At 41.7% G+C, this 17150-nt stretch overlaps 1 protein-coding gene across 1 annotated transcript in view; it reads left to right on the forward strand.

Annotated features, from left to right (window-relative positions):
* SEMA5A (semaphorin 5A) overlaps positions 1-17150 on the forward strand; it is a 297610-nt gene that overhangs the window by 36254 nt on the left and 244206 nt on the right. The window contains 1 exon segment of the mRNA XM_021702499.1: positions 8731-8830. Within this exon segment, the coding sequence (XP_021558174.1) occupies positions 8731-8830 (100 nt within the window).

Raw genomic sequence — 17150 nt, forward strand, 5'->3', positions numbered from 1 at the left:
CCCATGGAGCTACAAATGCAGCGACACTTGAATTAAATGACGTTCGCTGTTGACAAACATTTAAGATAACCAGTGTTACCTAAAACTCTCCAAGGGGGAAAGCAGGGAAGTGTAGAAATTGTAGATTTCTAATTAACAAGTTGAGGTGTGTTGGTATATGGTTTAATTATTTATTCATGTAGATCTAAAAGGCTAGCTCAGTTTGTCAGAGCGTAAGAGAATGCCAAAAGACAAATGGGGATGGATCAACCTAAGTCCACCCCAACTTCTGGAAAACAAGTGATACAGTGTAACACCACCTCAAAGAACTGTGCTTCTAAGAATAGGAGACTGTGGTCTAATTCAGTTCTCACTTTGGCTTCTAGAATCTCTCTAAGAATTTGGTGGAAAAGAGGGAAATTCAATTCCTTTAATTAATAAAGGAATTTATTAATTATTAAATTATTTAATTATTAAAGGGGGGAAGAAAAAGCTAACAGAGTGATGGGGCTTTGTTGATTAAAAATCTTCGAACATGAATACATGTTAATATGTTGAATCTTGAGTTATACTTACAAATCAATGGTTAATATACTACAAAACTTTACAAACATAAAATCTCCTCATCGGTTGCAGAACTTCCAAACTAATGGGATTAATTTCTTCTCCCTTTTAATTACACATATTTATATATCTGTGTATGTATATATGTGCAAATAAACATATGCATATGTGTGTGTACATATATAAATGTATACATGCACATACCAATATGTGGATGAATATATTGAGATCTAAATTAAGAACTAGACATTTTGGTCCCTTAAAATACTATAATTTAGAAAGTTTTGTGTGCTCAGAGACCACACAATGGTATTCCCATTTGGATGGATATTCTACTAGAGCTGTGACGAGAAGAAGATAGATTGGCACAGAAATCGTAGGGCTTGGGGTCTTCCACTTTGTCCTCATTGGTGTGCAACTTTGGGCAGTCATGTAACTTTTTTGCCTTTAGTTTTATAAACTATAAAGTCAGGGGGAAGGATTGCAGGATAACCAGTGTCATGTTCTACTATACTACTTTGATTCTATGAAGTCCTAGATAGCAGTTATAGTGAAAGTAATTGAGGTCTTTACATTTGGAGAAAGAAAATTGGCCTGATATTTTTCAGTCTTTCTAGAAAGCTAAAGACAGACATAGAGTATTGGCATATTTCTGCTAACATCAGGACCTGTCTTGGAAAAAAATGATGAAGATAAATCTTCCACAGTTGGGACCTTCTTCCTCCAGATGCCTTATTGCTTGTGGGGACCCTGGTTTCTTTATGCTTTTTTCTGGGACCTTCCTTCTTCCAGCTGTGACCTGCCCAATGGGTGGCTTGGGCTGGAACATTCCTGTCCCCCATCTGAAAACTACCACTTCTTCCTTTCTATCTAATTTTGCTCTCTTTTGGTGGGTGGCAACTACCGTTTCTGATAGATTTAATCCGTGCTGATATATTACTAGGTGCCAGGGATTAATGCACTTTATACATTCCTGGGAAAATTGATTTTTAACTTGGACCTTATGGAAATACTGCCTTAGTCTTATCCTGGGTTTAAATTCCAGCTTAGCCACTTACCACTTATGTTATATTTGGCAAGATGTTTAACTTGTCAGAAACTCAGGGCTTTTAATTTTTAAAATTTTTATTTCTGCAAGAAAGATTATAGCTCTAGCTTCATGGGATTATAAACATTAAATGAAACAAGACATTGTTAACATGTGAAATTGTCTAACCTAGGTCCTGAAACTAAGTAACCACTGATAATATTACACAGTAACAAAAAAAAGTGTTAAAAAGAGACATTGGTTGTTCTGATGTGTATTTTTTTCATAAGCATAAATGTTTGTGAACTTGCATCCTTCCTCCCTGGTGAAGTGCTTGCCTTGGTCTACCACTGGATAAACACATGAAACTTTGGAATTGAAATCTATTATAATACCTTAGAGAGTTCCAGGTGGGGCTCCTATAGCTGAACACCTGGGTGTATCTTATTTTGGGGGTGAAGCATGGCATGGGGTGCTGTGGCTGCTGCCTGAAGTGTGCTTGTCTTGCTCTGAGTGATTGGTGTTGGAGGAACACGCCTGGAAAAGCAGATGGGAAAGGAAAAGGAAGAAAAATGGTAGCGGTCCAGCGACGGTGCAGGAAACCAGCACTGACCTGCCATGCTCGTCTTCTTTGTATGGCTTCTTCAAAATTCCACTCCTTTGTTTTCCAGTCATGTTTTAGCTCAGATTGCCTTGCTAGAATGGTTATGTAATGCACTGAAGCTGAAAATGATGTCTGTGGAAGGGAGATGCATGCCACCTTTAAAGAGGAATAGGTATTTTTGATGTTGGATGGTTTCTTTCACAACTCAGGGAAAGGTCAGGCAAGGAGCACTTTTGGAATGCTCAGCAGAGAGTACGCTCTGCACCTCTCCTCCTGGCCTGAGGTGCCCAGCTGGCAGGAGTGGTCTTCTGGGGAAGGTGAGGACCCAGCCCTTGTGTTTTCAGGACAATGTCCTGTCCCCACACATCAGAGCTGAGTGGCCTAGACTGCTGAGCCTTCCGGCCATTCCATTCTGCTTGCGTCATCTCTGCCTTCTCCTTCCAGAATGTTCTTTGCTCTGATAAAGCAGATCAGTGCATGGTTATTGACATTTTCTCCTCCCTCCATTACACCAAAACCCTTGGAGCATAATACCTAACTAGTGACAGTGGGAATGCTCTTTTTTGTAGATCTTAACTGACATGTAGATCATTGTTATTCATAATCACAACACCAGAAACAATCAATGCATTATTTATTAAACTGAGTGGGTGGCAGTTTTTATTTAACAGTATACATCAGTGGGAATCGATTCACTTTCACAATGAAGAGGACTTTGATTTTTCTTTCTTCTTGTTACTTTCCAAATGTGTTGCATAATGTGTTACTTGGGAAGCTACCTGTTAGTTTTTCCGATACGGGTTTCAAGTCCCCCAAAGAAGTTTCTCAGTCCTGCTTTCTGGACTCCTTCATTGACTGATGTTTGGAGGGAAGAATGGAACAGGCTCCCCAGAGTCACTCTTATTTGACCTGGGAGGTTTTCACTCCTCAGTTTTTGCCTGCCAGTCAGCATGGTCTCTGGACTTAGAGGAGCCATCCATCTGGTTTTCCGAGTGACTGTCAGGTTTCGGGACCAGTGCTGGTCTTCCCCTGTGATTCTTACTTACCAGGTTCTAAAAAGTTTTCTTGGCTTGCAAGCATGACTACCTTCAATATCTTTACAGTGTTTGATTTTTTATTTAATAGTCACGTTTATTCTTTAAAAATTTTTTCTTTCTTCTTCTGGGGGTGGGTGGGGAGTGACTAACTTGAATCTGTAAGCGCAAGTCTCTAGTTTATATATACCATCATTTGGGCCAAATTTATTAACACCAACATATGTTCCTAAAAGTTATTTCTTGAAACAGTAATGCTGGGTTCTTTTAAAAATCAGATCAGTATACTTTTTAGTAGAATATTTACAAGACAATCACAGGGGTGCTTATGTGGTCGTAAGAAAAGGCACACATGTATCTTTGCAGCTAATTTTGCAGTAGAAAGTTGTTGCCAGGGGCCACGTTTAAAAAGCCTTATTTGTGTAATGAATGGATTAGTTAGCATGATTACTGTCAAATATTCAAAATTATCTACAAAGTATTCAATTTGAAGTTACAGGTTTTATGTGACTACTTAACTTCCAAACAAGGTTGTGTTGGCTGCCATATTTAAATTCCATTTCATCAAATGGGTTTTTTTTCCAGCAAGATCAGAAGAGAGAGAAGAGGAAAAACATAAACCCATTATTTGGGAGGAGTGAGCATGTTTTAAGAAAGTTAATGTTACTGGAAATTGTACTCTCAACCTACCATGTGCTGTGTGCCGTCCCTTGCTCTCTTCAGTTGCCCTGGTATTTCTTTGGCATCTGCTGAGCTTGTTCACCACCATCTGCCCCGTGTTCAGACTCTGTCCTCACCGGCCTTACTTGACATGTATTCTTCTAGCTCTGTATTTATGATGGTTTTCCGATGCTTTCTAAAGCAGCACTAATAATTTCTTCATGCTACTATGGAAATCTGTTATTGTGGTGGCAAATTCTATGGATAGAACTTCTGATGTTAAGCTTGTTGATCAATTCTTGTGTTTCTGGAATAAACTCTATCCCATATGAAACGGGGTGTGTGTGTGTGTGTGTGTGTGTGTGTGTGTGTGTGTGTGTGTGATTTGCTAACAGGTGTCTTCCCTTAGCAGTGTTCTCAGCCATATTCTTTTTTTTTTTTTTTAAATTTTTTTTTTATTCTTATGTTAATCCCCATACATTACATCATTAGTTTTAGATGAAGTGTTCCATGATTCATTGTTTGTGCATAACACCCAGTGCTCCATGCACAACGTGCCCTCTTTAATACCCACCACCAGGCTAACCCATCCTCCCACCCCCCTCCCCTCTAGAACCCTGTTTGTTTCTCAGAGTCCATCGTCTCTCATGGTTCGTCTACCCCTCCGATTTCCCCCGCTTCATTCTTCCCCTCCCGCTACCTTCTTCTTCTTCTTTTTTTTTTTTTTCTTAACATATATTGCATTATTTGTTTCAGAGGTACAGATCTGAGATTCAACAGTCTTGCACAATTCACAGCGCTTACCAGAGCACATACCCTCCCCAGTGTCTATCACCCAGTCACCCCATCCTTCCCACCCCATCCCCCACTCCAGCAACCCTCAGTTTGTTTCCTGCGATTAAGAATTCCTCATATCAGTGAGATCATATGATACATGTCTTTCTCTGTTTGACTTATTTCACTCAACATAATACCCTCCAGTTCCATCCACGTCGTTGCAAATGGCAAGATCTCATTCCTTTTGATGTCTCAGCCATATTCTTAAATGAGGTTAGCCAATGATTCTCCTTTCCCATAATGTCTTTGTGCAACCTTACTGGCAAGATTATCAGGACCACAGTCGCCTCAGAACTGCATTAGGAAGCTTTACCTCTTTGTCTCATCTCTGAAGTAAGCTGTATAAAGTTGGCATTACATAACATTCCTTAAAGGGTTGTTGAAATGTACATGTGAAACTGACCCTACTGCCTTCTTTGACAAACTGTACCTGAGCGTTTACTATATATACATTTTATCTTGGGTGTTTGACACTGTCATAACAAGAGTGTAAGGAAAATGTATTTTAAGAGGTTTTTTTTTTTTTTTAATGAGGGAATATGTGTATACTTCCAGACAGAGGGAAGGGGCCTTGTAACACGGGACATATTAGAGGAGAAAACAGGTGATTTAGAGAAGGGACCAAAGAAGAGGGAAGAGGTGGGGTGAGCAGAGGAGGAGAGGCTGGTCTCGGCACAGAGGAGAGAGCACCAGCCTCTGATCTTGCAGGGAAAGTGGAGGAGTGGTGTTGGGACAGGCACATTCTCAGTGAGAGCTGGGTTGGTGCACGACCGTTCCCCCGAGGCCCTCGTGGTGTTCGGTCAGATAGAGGGCATGTGAGATGCAGTGGGATAGCCAGATCTGGAGGAATGCACAGGAAAATCAAAAAAAGAAGAGAATGTCCAGATTACCCAACTGAGATCTAGTGTTAACCATACAAATACACTGTTTCAGTGGGGTAGCTTTTTGGAAATTTAAATAAGGAAAAGGGAACAATAGTGACAGAACTATAGGTCGTTCACTTGTTTCTCCTGTCTACATGCCTCCTGTTATTATTTGAGGGCATTTTAAGAAGCAGTGTAGCCGTTTTCATCCCTCAGTATAGGAACCCAAACCAGAAGGATGTCTCTTCCTCCTGGTCCCCGTTGGCCACTCTCTTCCCATTTGTCTAATGGAAAAGAGAGATTAATTCGTGAGAGGCAAGTTCAAGGATTTTTTTTCTGATGTCTTTTTGCAGCCTTCTCTCGCCTTACGTGGCTCCTATGTCCACCCCTCTGACACAGAGGTCAGCCTGTGACCCTGTTCTCGCCTCCTGCAACCTCCTCATTCTCGCCGCCTTGAGTCCAACATGTGTGCCTGGCTCTGGGAGCTGTGAGTTTCGGAGAATAGACTCAGGAGCCGGGGACTCCAGTCCTTGCAGGGCTCCCTGGCCATGAGTTTCCTGTCTGTGTGATGAAGCTCTTGAACTAAAACAGCTCTCTGGGTACCTCCAGGTCTTAGCCATGCTCAGCGATGGCTCTGGAGCCTTGCTTCCCACGTGATCTTGACCTGACCTGTCCTCTCTCTCGCAGACCATGCTTACCTCCTAAGCCCTGTGTCTCATCATCATTGCTTTCCTTTTCCTTTAGCCTGGGAATGACTTTGTTATCTTCCACTTGTTCCCTTAGCCTCACCTGCAGTGAGTGAGTTATCAGGCCCATGGGACGCCCTCACCACCTCTTCCTTCCGCATTCGCGTAGCCACTGGAAATACAGCCACCACCTCACGGGTGTATGGTGGTGCTTTCTAACGTCTCACATTCCTGCCCCATCCTGCCCGCCAGTGGCCCAGGCATGTTCCTAAGGCACCTGCTTTCATGGGTCAAGTACTTGCCCGAGAACTTTTCAAAGCCTCTCTGTCATGGACGAAGCCAAGTCCAAATGTGTGACCCTGGGAGCGAATATGTTTACAGTTATATTTAAACACACCTGTCAGTTATCCCTCCCAGTGGTTTCTTGACTTACTGTTGCTTTTTCCTTTCTCTCTTTTCTGTTTTCCCTCCTGCCTTTCATTTTTCATTCTCCTTATTCACCTACTGGTTGTTGTTGTTGCTCTTTCATTATTGCATCTTTTATGATTGCCTCCCCACATTCAGAGTACTGTGCTGTGGGCTGTCGGCACCTCAGGGAGCTTTGCAGACATAAGAGCCTTCGGCTCCAGCTCCCAGAAACAGAGAACTGATGGGGCCTGATGGGCAAGAAGGTGAGCAACACCGATTATGGCCCTCGGGGCACCATGGCATTCCGCATCGCTCTGTTCCCGTGGAACACATCTGCACTGTAAAAACGCAGTCAGATCTTGCCTTTCTTCTTTTTTTTTAAAGATTTTATTTATTTATTTGACAGAGAGAGAGACAGCGAGAGCAGGAACACAAGCAGGGGGAGTGGGAGAGGGAGAAGCAGGTTTCCCGCTGAGCAGGGAGCCCGATGTGGGGACTCGATCCCAGGACCCTGGGATCATGACCCGAGCCGAAGGCAGACGCTTAACGACTGAGCCACCCAGGCGCCCCAGATCTTGCCTTTCTTCTTACCTAGGGCCCTGTCCTCTCTCCCTTCTGTGTGTGAATACTTCCTATAACATTTCAAACGCCTGTAAAGATCTTCTATTCATAGACCCTGTGCTTAAAGAAGATAGTAGGTCTAGTTCCCTAACTGAATTATGAACTTCTGGAACACACCATTTATTAACAACTTCTATAGCTCCAGGGCTTTGTACCTACTTTACTATAATTAAGTGTTTTCTCTTAAATGACTTGGCTCTAAAATGAATAAAATTTATATAAACTTCTAAAAAGAATCAAGGCACACATTAAAATTTCAAAGCCCAAATACAGGTCTCTATAGACCTCAACCCTGGTTTCCTTTACGCGGAGTAGAACTTTCTGTTCATGACCTTCTTCCCCCGCAGTAACCAGTAGTAGAGAAGTGCTCTATTTATTATATAGAGCCATTCCTGGAAAATAATCCATCTCGATCATGTCAACAAAGGTGTTTATGTGGGACATGTTATGGGACCTGGGCACATTTCCATATTAAATCTGGTTTTGGCATCTGCTTTCATTGAGAGACATTATTCCTTTGCTACACCAGTGACTTTGTTGATGTGACATTTGTCATGTGCCCCTTTATTCAGTGTGATAGCACTCAAAATAGTAAATCCAAGAAAAAAATGACAGATAACATAGCTAATTGTCAGGAATAATGATAAGGCAAGCCGCGACTGGCAGGCAACTCCCAAAGTATTTTTATGGTGTCAGAAATGTGCTAATAAAAGTTGCAAAAAAGGCTCATGGAGCAGCATTCTGTCCTTCTCCAAGGCTGTCATGTTATCATGAATGGACTCTAGGCTGAGGCTGGAAGCCGTGTCATAGGAGTTCACAGTCTTGTGAAAAACCTGCCTCTACAGAGTGACTATTTCCTGGTTTCCCATAGAGAAAAAAGAATGCCAACAAGGCCTAGAAGTAACTGGATTTCTCATCTAGAAAGGACTGTATGAGTTTAACACGCCTGATAGAATAGAATTGAAACCCAAAGGACAGACATAGGGTGTCCACTTTGAAGGAGGGCTGCTGGTGCTCCCGTGTTTATCCTGGGTCCCAAGGAGGGCTTTGTACTTCTCAAGTCTTCAGTTCTTGCCAGTGAGCACACGTAGGAAATGGTCCTGTTTGCGTTCAGTATTCCCTTGATGAAGCGTGTGAATGCTGTGTGATTTTTCTGCCCAGCCCAGAGCCCAGAGGAAAATGCACATCTGGTTTGTAAATCACACCCGAACACGGATGCCTTGCTCACTCTTTATTGGGTGGCCGTTCTCTAGGTTTTACACATCCTCAGTGTAACATTCTGCTGGAATTCTGCTGGAAACCTCCCATGGCCCCTACGCGATCACATCAGGGGACCTCCAAATCCTCTGTGAAATGTAATGTTTGCTACCTGTTGTGCACATTTTGTGGTCCCTGGAGGAAAAATCATTCATTTTTATCTTCTCATTTATTTATTTTTCCTATTTAGAAATTGGCCCCTGGTTACGGGAGTTCAGAGCGAAGAATGCTGTGGATTTCTCGCAGTTAACATTTGACCCAGGACAGAAAGAACTTGTTGTAGGAGCAAGGTGAGAGATCTTATGTTTCGCCACTGCAGATAATTTTGGATTTCATTTGACATCTGTGCAGCTACATGTGAGCTTCTCTGCCATAGTTGATGAGTGCCAAGTAATACTTCTAAGAATGAAATACGGCATAAGGTTGCCCCAAAGTCTGCTACTAATAAATAGGATGATGCCTTTTCTTTATAGCAAGTGTTTGGGGGGGGCTCCCATGTGCCAGGAACCATTCTAACATGAACTAATTCATGTTTTTTTGTGAAAGCTGAGAGGTAGGTATTGTCAACATCCCTATTGTAGAGATGAGGACACGGAGGCAGGACATAGTCTGATGTCCAATAAAAGCTGGACTCAGGTTTCAGACCCAGGCATTTTGACTCCAGAACCCATGTTCTCAACTTCTCAGTACATTCTTCAGTAAAATTCTAGAGTCAAGAGGTTTTGACATCCATTCCAATGTCCAATCATTACCGTTCTCTGTGACCTTGATTACACCCTTTACCAGCCAACTGAGAATTCAGGGAAATTGTTATTCTATACCCCGCTTAAGGTGCATGTGCTCCTGTATCCAGGTCAACACTTGACGTTCCATTTGATGATGAGGCTACTAGAACACAATCAGAACAGATCTTGAGTTGTTTCCCTCCTCCTTATCATTCCTTCTCTAGAAAACAGGCATAATCCTTGCACTCAAATCACCTATCCTGCCAATGTATTTTGAGGATGATATATAAAAAAATACTTCATACCCATCTCTTAGGAAAGATATTAATTTTGAAGAAAGGGGCCTTTTGGCCTCCTTTGGCATTCAAGGAAAACATTTGGGGCGCCTGAGTGCTTGTATCTCTTTTGGTCCAATTTACTAGATTATAAAGCATACCTTTCATAGCAAGAGAGGATATGCAGTTTCCATATATACCTGGGTGAAGCTAAATCTGGTTTATTGAATAGTTTCTAGAATCATTGCTTTGGCTCTCAGATCTTTAGGAGCCCTTGTGCATCCACCCAACACTTGATGGCATTTAGATGTATGGGCACAGCGTTAAATGAATAGACAGAAGTTGACTTAGTTCCTAGCATTGAACATGTCACCTGCATCTCTTCTGATACTTTTGAGCGGGCAGTGAGTACAGATTGGTTGGGCTTACTTGGTGTATTTTTACGTACTTCAGCACATGGGGAATACATGGGGGGCTTTGGATGCTGACTTCCATCACATTTCATCATGAGCCTGGACCGGATGTTGCAGGGGCTTTTAATTGGTCCTCTGGCCTCCAGATTTTGTCCTCCTTCTGTGTACCTTGGCCAACACCTTCTTTATAAAATGCCCCCCCCCCCTTAGGTAGCTCCCTTCGGATAAATGACGGTGCTTTGGTGTTGCCCATCGCACCCTTGTGGTGCCTTGTGGTCCCACATCCCTTACAAATGGAGCTCTTTTTCATTCTCTCATAGTCCAGGCATGTAGAATTATTTCTATTGCCCACCACTGTCCAATGTTCTCTTTCTTGCCTCTGGGATTTGGTAACAAACTTCTTTGCTCTTCTGGAGCATTAGCTACCCCCTCCCCCAAGTTCTCTGCTCGGTGAGCTCACAATCAGAGTAAAGAGATCTGGCTCAAGGGCCCTCCCCTGGACCTGGGCTCCTTCTTCCCCTGCTCTGCATGGTCCTGTTAACATACCTGTCATCTACCTTCCTTACTGCACTTACTGCATGATTTGTGTCAGGTGTCACCCCCCATCCCCCACTCTGCATTATCAGGTGGTGGAGGATATGCCTATCTTTTCTTTCTTCCTCTAGAAGGTAGCACACAGTTTCTCCCCTGGCAGAAGCTCAAAGATACCTGTTGATTCAACATACCTACTTCAAGGATTTGATTTGTATAGGTGCCCCTCTGCATCTGGGGGGACCCTCAGGGGAAATGGGTTGGGTTTTGTAGCAGATTTATTCCAAATTCCCACGTTTGGGCAAGGACACAAGGCAGTGGCCATCTCTAACCCCAAAGCTAGCCCTTAGGGAAAATGAGCTCTTGCTCTTAGCCAAAGGGAAGGAGCCACCTGCTGGGGTAAAAGGTACAAATATGACCTCGGTTGGTAGAGCTGAGTCTTCTACCCTTCATTCAACCCTGAAGGACTTTGGAAAAGGTTTGCCTGTGAGCTTGACTTGAAAGACTCTCCATTGTTTCTGGAAGTCCGGGGTGCTGCATGAATAGGACGCCACCACACATGTGCATACATGCTGCAAGTGTTTGGCTTTTGGCGAATGACACAGATTCTCTTAATGGATGTGAAAAGCCACTGAGCAAATTGGCACTGGGAAGAGATATCTCGTGGTCCTGTCCTGGTGGGAGAAACAAGGAGAAGGAAGGGAGAGGTAGACTGGACTTGCTCAGCTGCGTGACCTTGAGCCTGTTTCAGAGTCTAATTTTCTCAACTTTAAAACTGGTGTAATTATTTCTACCCCTGTCAGCTGTTGTGAGGATTTAATAAAGTAATCCATGAAAAGCAATTGTCAGTGTTAACAGGCACGTGGTAAGGGCAGTGGTAGGGTAGCTCTGCAGGTAACTCTGGATTTTGGCATCCGTGTGCATGTGCGCTTCTGGTGGTCATCACTGATTGAGGAGAATAGGAATTTTCCTAGGAAACTTGGTGGGATTAGGCTTAGAGAGTTTAAGAGGGAGTGTGAACCAGTTGTAAGACTTTAAAAATAACCCAGCCCTCAGCTTCCTGTTTGGGAGGGCTTGACCTAGCAAAAGAAGTTTGCAGAGCAGGTGCTTATTTAAGAAATCTGTAATGGTTTAAATATGAATGGTAGGAAAATGCGATGATAGGCTTTCTGTTTTCTTATCGTTAGCACTCAGCATTGTAAAGCCATTTATTGGATGGTTTCACTTGATGCCAGTGATACTTTATGTTCTGGAAATTGAATTCACTTAAAGATTCTGTGCACTCTTCACAAAAAGAAGTTCGTTGTGCTGCAAAGGGAGAGGCTCTCTTTAAACAATTTGTGGTTATATAGTGCCAGAAGGTACTTGCGTCTTGAATTCATGGAGCTTCTGGAAAGATACCTAAACTTACTATTTCTAAGGTGCACATTATCTTTTATATTATTTTAAAGGCATTGGCATTCATAGTTTGTTTCACCACAGGGTTCTTTAAAAATTAAAATGAGGTTTGTGTTTTCAATGATGACACGGAAGCATTTGCATTTTAGAAAATGTGGAAAATACAGTTAAAGCATTAAGAAAAAAACACAATTTCAGAAATAATCAGTTAACCTTTTCAATTATTTCCCCACATTATTTGATTTCTTTTTGTTTATATGATTGGGATACTGTTTTATGAATGATTTATGTATGTCTTTGTCAAAAAACCTACTAAAAGCAGTTACCATTTTGTTTTATTTTATTTCTCATGACATTTTATATGTAGGAAGAAAAATTCCAAAGGGAAGAAATATGTTATGGTGTAGAGGTTTGGTAGAGATAACTATGAAAGTACTGATACTAATACTAGTTCACAATGTTGACGTACATATAAGTTTTGTTGCAGATGGGATAGTAAAGCTGAATGTAAGAAGGTGATTCTACTTTTATTCTCCAAATGAATCTGTCTGTCTTTAGTGTTTCAGGTTCACTGTAAGGATGACAAGTGATTCTGTGCTAAATTCAAATGTTATTCCAAGTGGCAACTAACTTGGCTTACATACAATGTACTGTTTGATTATAATCAAATAATGATTGGGGCGTTTACAGATGAGCAATAATTTTATAAAGCATAAAGCCATTTAGTAGTAATGAAAAGAGCCTCTCATCAAAGAGAATGTGGGTTTCTTTCCATTCTTTTTGTTTGTTTCTTGGTCTTTCGGTTGAATTCTTTTTTTTTTTTAAGATTTATTTACTTATTTTAGAGAATGAGAGAGAGAGACAGAGGGCATGCAAGTGAGCAAGCATGGTGAGGGGGGAGGCGGGGCAGAGGGAGATTAGAGGATCACAAGCAAACTGTTCGCTGAGCGCAGAGCCCAACGCGGGGCCTGATCTCACAACCATGAGATCACGACCTGAGCCCAAACCAAGAGGCAGATGCTTAACTGCCTCTGTCACCCAGGCACCTCTCAGTTGATTTGTGATTATCTTACTCTTCTCTAACCAGCTTCAGTGCAATATAGGTATATATATTGAAGGGCATAGTCTCACAACCTATGATATTTTAGTAAGAACACTCACCCGTAAGCTTTCACACAAGGACCTTTGAGTCCAGGAGGAACAGCCCTCTGCAGGTGACTAAGGTGGTGGGATTGAAGCACACAGACTCAATATTCATGTCACCTAACAGTCATAATTGATGATAAATATAACAATTTATGACCTTGGAAATTTCAAATTTTAATTCTATTAAAATTTAATTCTAGGGCGCCTGGGTGGCTCAGTTGGTTAAGCAACTGCCTTCAGCTCAGGTCATGATCCTGGAGTCCCGGGATCGAGTCCCGCATCGGGCTCCCTGCTCCGCAGGGAGTCTGCTTCTCCCTCTGACCCTCCCCCCTCTCATGTGCTCTCTCTCATTCTCTCTCTCAAATAAATAAATAAAATCTTTAAAAAAAAAAATTTAATTCTATTAAATGGGAGCATTATGGAGATATCAAGAGAAAGGGTAAATGGGGATGCATGAGTCTCCTTGCACACCTGACCTGACGTGAGGACCAGCCCAGAGCTTTGTACCTTGCACAAGCCCTTTGCCTTGCCCATATAGTCAATGGACTCTTTCCATATGTGGGAAGATCTTTCTGTACATATGTCTGTACAACAAATGTATAGATTTCTAGCCAGCGTGTTTATTACTAAAATAAAAAACTACAACCCTGGTGCTTCCAAAACAGAGTTTGATCTTCCTTATAATCACAAAAACCAGCCTTGAAAAATATTAGTGTTTTATTTTCAAGCATTGTTCTGTCCTTGGTTTGAATCTGAAAAAGTAAAAGTAAAAAGGAATGATTAACTTGCTTTTGTTATGCCGACACTGAATTTGCTTTAAGTATTTAAAGCATCTGTTCCCATAAGATCACATTGAATGAATGAGCAGGCTTCTATTTCATCAGACTAAGATCCTCCTTTCAGAATGATTTTGCCACTGGATCTAAACAAAGAGCTGAATTTTAGATTCATGTAGTCATTTTTTTTCCTTAAATTGACCAATGTAATTTACTCTTTTTTTTTTTTTTTTGGTGGTGGTGGTTATTTTTAATTACTGTTTTTATTTTAGAGTTGTACCTTAGAATTAATCTGTTGGAAGCAGTATATGATTAAACGGAAAAATGGAGATTTTTTATAAGATCCAGCAATTCTGCTTCCAGTAGCCACTTGGTCCTTCTGTTTTCCAGAGGAGACATTTTAGTCATGTTTACACAATTAAAGGTAACTCTTGTGGAGTGGAATGAAGTCAGCAATTAGGAGTGAATCCAGAAAGTGGTAGACCCCCATAGTGCAAAGAAATCCAGGGTGGTGATGATGTTTACCTTCTATTTATATTAATTATGATTTAGGAAAAACAGCTAGTGATGAAGAAAAGGATGGCCCTTTTCATTCCTGCTCTTCACCTGGAATTTTTTTTTTTTAAGATTTATTTATTTGAGAGAGAGAGAGAGAGAAGGGAGGTGAACATCAGGAGAGAGAGACTCTCAAGCAGACTCCCTCCTGAGCATGGAGCCCAATGTGGGGCTCAATCCCAAGACCCTGAGATCATGACCTGAGCCGAAATCAAGAGTTGGACGCTTAACTGATTAAGCAGCCCAGGCTCCCCCTGAAATTTTTTTTTATCCTTGAGCTTATGAGTTAAGTATTTTCTCTTCTCTATCATTTTTCTTCTCAGTGTTGGCACTGGATTTATAGAGGTGTGGTTCTCTTAGGTTTCTCTTTGCTTATCTTCTGCCTTCTTGTACCTATTAATCTCCTTTCTTCCAGGAGGCCTACTTGATTAATTAACCTGATTTGTGTTAAAAAGTCCCACTCCTTGTCTGCTGGCTTTGTTACGTTTTGTCCAGTATCTGCCAGACATCAGTGTACCTAAGCATCACCACTGTTCATTCAAAGTGAAGCTTCCTCTGTCCCTTGCTCGCAGCTCTGCTGCTTCGGTGGGATGGAAGGGGTCCAGGAGTGTGAGCTTTTAAGAAACAGGTGGTCTACAGACACTCTTGTGGGAAAGACTTCTGCACATCGTGTTCCTTTTGCTGTTGTAAAAAAACAAAACAAAACAAAAAACCCAGAATAATCTCTGCACTTTCTTCCCTGCTGGAACTGGGGAGCAGATAAGTCTAGCAGCATAGTTATTTATTTAGTTATAAAGTCCTTTTTTTCCCAAAATGCATGAATGAGCCAACAAAGCACAGTAATAAAAATTAATCAGCCTCTTTACTTTGAGTGTATGTGTACGCTAGTGTTTGAGTGTTGAGAGCTTTGTTCCCAGCCTGTCCCACATAGGGTCCATCAGAGTTTATTAGTTCACTTAGTTACTCTTTCATGACTGTTCATTCATCATATATTTATTGAACCTACATTATGCCAGGAAGTATCTAAGGCATTGGGGAAACAAAGATGAAGTGTAGTCTCTACCTGATGAAGACTTCATAGCCTAGCGCAAACCTAGCGCAAGGTTGGCAAGCTGAGGCTCCAGAGTTGGCCTCCTGTTTTTGTAAATAAAGTTTTATTGGCATGCAGTCACACCCATTCAGTTGCATATTTCCTGTGGCTGCTTTTGAGCTTTACCTGCAGAGATGAGTCGTTGCAACCGAGACCGTCCTTTAAGGCAAAGCATTTGCTATCTGGCCCTTAAAGAAAAAGCTTGTGAGCTCTTGGCCGGTGGCTGTCGGGGGAACACAAGCAATGAGAATTTCCCAGGGAGGCCTGGGTCAAAGGTCCTGGAAACCCCAAGAATAAAGAAACATGATGGTTTTTGGGGCTGGAAAGGGTGCACCGAGAAGGTGCTCTTTCAGGTGGGCCTTCGAAATGCATTAGGAGTCTGGCAGATGGAAGAGTCTTCTTGCCGGAAGGACCGTACCTTGGGGAACATCAGAGATCCTGATGAGGCTGAGAAGAGCTCAGCTTGACCAGACCAGTTGGTGACTGAGAGTGGAAGTTGTTGCAGGGGAGGCAGGAGCTCTAGGTGGGGTCAGATTATGGAGGAGCTTGGACTTAATCCTCCAGACCAGTGATTCCACTTTTGGCAGTCATGAGAGGCCTTACAAAAATGCAGATGCCCAAGCTTCTCTTCCGATAATTGCAATTAGACTTTCTGGAAGTGATGTTGGAATCTTTGGTTTAATCAAGTTTCTGAGGATATCCTGGCCTGGCAGATTTGGGAACCTCTGCTAAAGGTATTAGGAGTTTAGGACATTTTTAAGCCTACATATTTACATGCTCAGATGTGCATTGGGAAGGTACTTCTACCATATTGTGTGCAGAGTATTCTAGAGTTTGAGGAATTCAGAGGTCGGGGCGGTGGATCAGGTGACAGAAAGAACTTACACTCAGGCCGTGATGGTGGAAATGAGGAAGAGAGTCAGATTTGAGACATATTTCAGAGCTGGGTTTGACAGTGATTGATGGCGACTGAAATGGGGTGGCAGAGGGCAAGGGTCAAAGGTGAGATTTGGAGCAAGATTTGGGAATGTGGTTTGTTGTGATGGCATTAGCTAGCCCCGAGCATGTGGGGAATAAACTGCAATTCTTTGATTATTTGAAGATACATGAAAAAAAAAAATTTAAGGTTTTGCTAACTCTGAAGATAACCCAGAAAAAGAATTATATATGGAGATCTCTTGAGGAGTGAATATTCCTAAGAAAGCAGAGGTTAAGGGAATTGTAAAATGGTTCAGTTGGTATTTTTTCAAGTGAAATATGATCTCTATTAACTGAAAAATGGGAAGGAATGAATCAAATACCCAGTGGACCCTCAAAAGCAGAAGCTGTAAGTTAAATTTGGAGCAATAAGTCATCATCTGTAATCCTTAAAGCACTGAAGGATTTGCAAGTCCTATTTAGAGCGTAATAAAATTTAAATTATCAGTGTGATTATTAACAATATTGATTAATAACTTTGACCCTAAATATGCTTATGGGAAAAGGTTTTTCTGATTTTACGTCTCTGCAGTTTGCTAATAATATTGATCTTAATTATTGCATGCCTCTCAGAATCCATCTTTGTTACTTCATTTTACTTGCTAATAATAAGAAGCTCTCCATCTATTTCTGTGCCTTTTAATCTTGGTGTTTAAACATACAAGAGTGCCATTAAAATGATTTGTTCTTGGTTTTGATGTGTTCTTTGAAACATTCCTAATA

Source organism: Neomonachus schauinslandi, chromosome 7, assembly GCF_002201575.2.
Source record: "Neomonachus schauinslandi chromosome 7, ASM220157v2, whole genome shotgun sequence".
NCBI lineage: Eukaryota > Metazoa > Chordata > Mammalia > Carnivora > Phocidae > Neomonachus > Neomonachus schauinslandi.